Source organism: Crocuta crocuta, unplaced genomic scaffold (genome assembly GCF_008692635.1).
Source record: "Crocuta crocuta isolate KB4526 unplaced genomic scaffold, BGI_CrCroc_1.0 scaffold122, whole genome shotgun sequence".
NCBI lineage: Eukaryota > Metazoa > Chordata > Mammalia > Carnivora > Hyaenidae > Crocuta > Crocuta crocuta.
In genome coordinates this window covers 1565893-1571892 of record NW_027528839.1, presented here as the reverse complement: position 1 = coordinate 1571892, position 6000 = coordinate 1565893, and the positions used below count along the sequence as shown (strand labels likewise).

Sequence of the window (6000 nt, the reverse complement as noted above, 5' to 3'; positions counted from 1 at the left end):
AAAATAAAATGGAATGAGTCCTTCTCAGGACCACAACATAGATTTGTGCAGGCTATGTTCTACACAAGGACACCAGCTGAGGGTTGGTACTGGGTTGAAATCCCTGCACAAGCTATGTGCCCTGTTATCAAGAAGGGGGGCTTTTTCTAATTCACTTAAAGGCACCATATGATAAAACCTCAAATTTAGTCTTTTCCTTTGTTTTTAGGTTATTAACACCTCCCATCCCAACCTTATTGGTGTGAATCAATGTTGACCACGTTTCCCATTTTGGATTTGTAAGGGCCCAGGAGAGGAGAAAGGGGACATGGAATTGAAATGGTAAAGGGGAATTCCAGAATGATTTATACCCACAGAGGAAGAGTTCCCCCTCAAATAGTTCAGTTCATCAGATATTATAGAGAGCCTATTATGTGTCATGTACTGTGTGCACAGCCTTGAGGAAAAATAATATTTAGGCCTGGCCCTTGAGAACCTCACTGTCCAATGTGGAAGGCAAACACATCACTAGATCATACGATGGTTAAGTGCAGAAATCAACGGAGTCACTCCCCCATGCCCATGTAGAAGTGTGAGGAAGAGATACACTGCTGTTCGTGTTCCTATAAAATGTTCTTAGAGAGAGCAACAGGTAGAACAGATGGTATCAATGTGTGCCCTGTGGCAAGAGGAAATGTGCTCAGACCTGAGTGTGGTACAATCTTAGAAAGAATGTGGATGTGCTGGAACCTGGCAAGTCTCATTTTCTTCTTTTTGCATGTTATAGCAGGTTAGTCTGGTAGTGAAAGTAGTAACTCACACGTGAATTCATCAAATTAGGACTGAAAAAGCAGTGTCAAAAATGAACTCTTCCTTCTGGATGCAAAGAGAAGTTAACAGACCTGAATTACTCTGCGGCAGAGCAGCTGGCTACACTGTTGTAAATGGGCATTTCACATTGCTTGTGTGCTCCACAATTGTCTTGGGAGGTAGGTGGTTGTTTCTAAGCCTCATCTTTCCTCTGTCCTCTGAACCTTTCTTAGTGTAGACAGTGATCACAACTTCCATCAAAAGAAGTCCAATGAAACTATAAGATGTGAGTGAATGCTAACAGTCTAGTTTCTTTGAATTATAAATAGCATCTATACTATGTCCCTTCCTTCAGTGGCATTTGCTGAACACAGCAGAATGGTAGGCAGAGAGGGAATTAGACAGTCCTCTCATGAGGGAGACAGACAAACAATGATTACAATGCAGTGTGTTTAGTTTAACTGTAAAGTTGTGGTCCGGAATCTTTTGTAACGTGTAGGAGAGCCTCCTGCTGCCTACCTGCCAGGTTTAACCTGACCAACAAATCTACAATGAGGGGAGGGCGATTGGGACAAATAGGACACACATATGTGTTTCACAATTTGTGTACTTGATGTCATCACTTCTGTCCATTCTATTATGGATTTTGAAGTGATTTTGCTTCAGGGAAGATGCCATCCAACCCACCTCCTAGTGGGCAAATAGGAGAGACTTCACAAGGAAGAGCCTCTTAAATGATAATTAAGAATTCAATAAGTATGGGGCACCTGGGTGGCTCAGTCCATTAAGCGTCCGCCTCTTGATTTCAGCTCAGGTCATGATCTCACCGGTCGTGATTTTGAGCCTCCACGCTGACAGTTCGAAGCCTGCTTGGGATTCTCCTTCTTTCTCTGCCCCTTCCCGACACATGCACACACTCTTTCCCTTTCTCAAAACAAATTAACTTAAAAAAATTTTTTTAAGAATTCAATAGGTGTGGTTAATGATATTCATGCAGATAAAATACCAAATTCAAAAACACAGATACTTTATTCCACAATTCAACACTAGTGATTGGAGAAAAGTTACTAGTCTCCTTTAACATTTTTTTCTTTGAGAAAAAAGGTCAGCTGCTTTAAAATCCTTTCTGGAATTAGGAAGAGTATAAAGAAATAATGAAGCAAACATTCATAAAACCTTCTTCAATTTTATCTATCGTATCAGCGAGCAAAATCGCCTTTTCTGGGATCAGTCTTTAAAACACACATTAATGACACTGGTCTCCTGTCGTACTAAGAGGTGTTGGTGACCAAGAATTTTACCAGCTCCAGATCCTTGATGAAACATAGGGACAAATGCTTTAACAGTAAAGGGCACTGCAGAAATTGTTCGAGAAACATTTCTTTATCTAGGCGTATACAAAGTAAGTATTTGAGTAATGTCTACCAGTTTGCCATGACCTGTAGTTGGAAGGCAGTGAATGCAGAATCTGGGATGCCAATGAATCTTGCCCCAGGCATAAATTAATTGGATTATGGCCTATATATTCCTTCTGGAGAGAATGAACTGAATAACCTTGGACAGAGGAGAGAGTTTCAAGGCAAGATAATATGTGTAGGCAGAGAATAACACATGTCTTTTGGTACTTGTGTGGTGAGAGAAGTTTTCTCCATAGTCAGAGCTCAGTTAAAAGTATTTCTGGTTTCAGGAAAACTATAGCAGTTTATGATGAGTAATTACTAATAAAAGGTGTACTATGTCGATATGAAGTTTGGCTTTCCATAACTTCTCATCATCAGACCCACAGGTAAGATACCTGTACAGTGATCATAATGGGCCAATACGTGGGCAAGTACTGGACTTTCAGTATTTTCCCAATTTACCTGTGAGAGGTGCTTCATTCTGTGTATCTTAAGAGACAGCATTTGTAACAGCTATCAATTATTTATTTATAATGATATGATACTCAGGAAATTTATTTATTTAAAAAATATTTTTAATATTTATTTATTTTTGAGAGAGACACACACACAGAGCATGAGCAAGGGAAGGGCAGAGAGAGAGGGAGGCACCGAATCCAAAGCAGGCTCCAGGCTCTCAGCTGTTAGCACAGAGCCCAACATGGGGCTCAAACTCATGAACTGCAAGATCATGACCCGAGCCAAAGTTGGACACTCAGCCAACTGAGCTACCCAGGCACCTTGACACTCAGGAAGTTTAAAATTACATACCTGGAGAAAGGATATATTAAATTGTCTTGAAATTATACATTATGTCTAAATAATGCATACATGTATTTCTTCAGGATTTTTGAAGACCTGTCTAAGGAATTCTGAAGTCACTGTCTTGATAATTCTTTCTCTGTCAGGATTTATAATAGGAGAACTGGCTCACAGTTTTGTTCAGGTAATGTATGTACAATAAATCAGTAAATGAAAAGACAGAGACCAAAACCAAGGTCTACTCTCAACCCTATCCCTGAATATATGGAATTTTTTTTTGGAAAATGTGAACAGTTACTGGAAAGAATTCATCTGGTATTAGAAATTTTGAAAATGAAAAACCATATAGTAAAAGAGACCTGTTAGAGAAGCATAAGATAAAATGCTAGTATGGAAGTAAGGAAAATTCAACTGCATTCTTGGGTTCTTCATCATCTGCCTTTGGAGCCTTACTCCTATTCCCTCCCCCCTCTGTAATCTGGTTTCATCTATGGCATAATCTTCAATATGCGTGGAGGTTCTAGTTATAAAAGGCAGCTGTGACTGTCATAATGAAGCATGGTTACTCTTTTCTGACTGCCAGATTAAATGAAAAATGTGTCATATAATATATAATACTGATACAAGAAAAATTTTATTAATTTATTAACTCAACTTCAAGTGCCTAGCAGTGAGATCAATAACAATTTGTCTCCACTCATTCTTTTATTTTTTAAAAATGGAGACCCTCTATAGGATCGTAAAAGCCTCTTGTCACTCTTCTGAAACACCACCATTACTACTAACATCATTTGAGTGTTTGCTATGTGCCAGGGTCTCTTTTAAGTGCTTTGTGCTTATTAATTTATTAACTATTACTATTTCTTTTTTTCCAATGAAAGCTGTTTAATTTTAAAAATTTGTTTGAGTATGCTTGACACACAATGTTACATTAGTTTCAGGTGTACAACATAGTGATTTGACTTATGTGTTACGCTGTGCTCAACTTATCATCAATTCTTGAGTTAATTCATTTGTCTTCACAGAAACCCAGTAGAAGTAGGTACTGTATCCTATTTTATAGATGAGAAAACTGAGGCACAGAGGTTAAGCAATGAAAATTAAACTATTAGTTGAGCCAGAAGCTTTTTAGGAGGGAATATTTACAGCTTTTTAATCATTGTTGCTATCTCTTCCATTCATCTGTGTACAACCTTCATGATTTATGCCTTATATATACAATATGTGCTATTATCTATGTACTATTTTTCTCTACTTGACTCACTAAAGGACTTTATTGTTTTTTTAAGGCAAGAGCATTTCTTTTAATTTTTTAAATGTTTATTCATTTTTGAGAGAGAGCATGAGCATTGCAGAGAGAGAGGGAGACACAGAATCTGAAGCAGGCTCCAGGCTCTGAGCTGTCAGCACAGAGCCCATAGTGGGGCTCAAACTCTCACAAACTTGAAATCATGACCTGAGCTGAAGTCCGTCTCACACTTAACTGAATGATCCACCCAGGTGCCTGGAGCATTTCTTTTTTTTAATGTTTACTTTTGAGAGGGAGTGAGAGTGAGAGAGTGCAAGTGAGCAGGGGAGGGACAGAGGGAGAGAGAGAGAAAGAATCGCAGGCAGGCTCTGCACTGCCAGCACAGAGTCCAATGAGGGGCTCAATCTCATGAACCATGAGATCATCACCTGAACTGAGATCAAGAGCCAGATGCCTAACCAATGAGCCACCCAGGTTCCCCTCACTGAAGGACTTTAAAATCCTAAACAAATGTTTGTGAAATTACAAGAATCTGTGCAAGGTTCTCTTTTCTGTCTCAGTGCCGATTAGAATAAATATCTAACAGTCACATAAAAAATTCTTACCTGTGAACACCTAAAATTATCTCAGGGATCACTAGTGGCACTAGTTTCATTTTTTAAAACAATGCTTACAGTATTTACCACAAGCAATGTTTGTGTAGCCCAAATACACACAATTCTCTGGTGAATAGTGGACTGTACGTATAACTCATCTGGACATCAGATCAAGAAATCTGTAAGACCCTCAGAACTGGCCTTGATATAGCATCAATTTCTAATACCTCAAATTACCTAATTCTAATTTCTGACACCTCAAAATGGCGGCCAACTAATTTCTTTTTTATCTTTGTTAGTTTAGGTGCACGAAATTGTCTACCCTCTTCTGAGAACACCAAGCTTTTCACTTTATTGTTATTTTTCACCTATAATTATATTTATGGCTGCTTTGGATGTGGACTTTTATATACTCAAGAATGTGTTTTGGCAGGTAAGAACTCATTTTAAAACAAATCATGGTCAGTCTTGCTTATTTATGTTAGCAGAAAATATGTTTGTCTACAAAGAAGACTAATAATTCACAAATCTTACATTTTTAGTTGAATTTGTGGTTCCTTCTGTGGAACCACTAATTAAAGGGAATTGAAGGGAAAGGAGAAGGAATCCATATTTGCTGGGTGATCACTGTGATAAGGCACTGAGTAAATACCATTTCCATTTTATATATCAACAAATCGCGGCTAAGAGGTCACAGACAAGGCTGATAAATGACAGAATCTGGATTCTTCATCTCCACTCTATCTATAGGTTTGCCCATTTTCACTGCTAAGATTGTTTTATTTGTGGCTTCTCTCTTTTTTCTTAATCATGCTTGCCACCACGATTTTATTTTTTCTTTCGAAGAACATTTTATTTTCTTTGGTTTTATTCCGTACTTTTCCTAACATCTTGAGGTAGATATTAGTTTATTGATTTTTAGCTTTCCTGTTTTTTGTATTTTGTACATTTTAAGGTCTTAAATTTTTCTATAACTACTCTTACAGCTTCACCCACGTGTTTTGATTTTTAGTGTTTTCATGATCATCCCAAACCTACCTAAAATTTTTACTGTACTTTTTTCTTGGACCTGTTGATTATTTTTTCCTCATGTGTGGAAGAATTTTGCTTGTTTATTATTTGTTATTGAAATATAGTGACATGCAATATTATGTTAATTTCAAGT

The 6000-nt window shown here is 37.7% G+C and overlaps 1 protein-coding gene across 1 annotated transcript in view; it reads left to right on the top strand.

Annotated features, from left to right (window-relative positions):
• The first annotated feature begins 675 nt into the window (after positions 1-675).
• The window catches only part of SLC9C2 (solute carrier family 9 member C2 (putative)), an 82392-nt gene continuing 77067 nt past the window's right edge, over positions 676-6000 (top strand). Inside the window, exons 1-3 of the mRNA XM_077756016.1 lie at positions 676-968; positions 3074-3174; positions 5140-5268. Coding sequence (XP_077612142.1) covers positions 842-968; positions 3074-3174; positions 5140-5268 — 357 coding nt within the window. The 5' untranslated portion in view covers positions 676-841. The remainder of the gene's footprint in view (positions 969-3073; positions 3175-5139; positions 5269-6000) is intronic.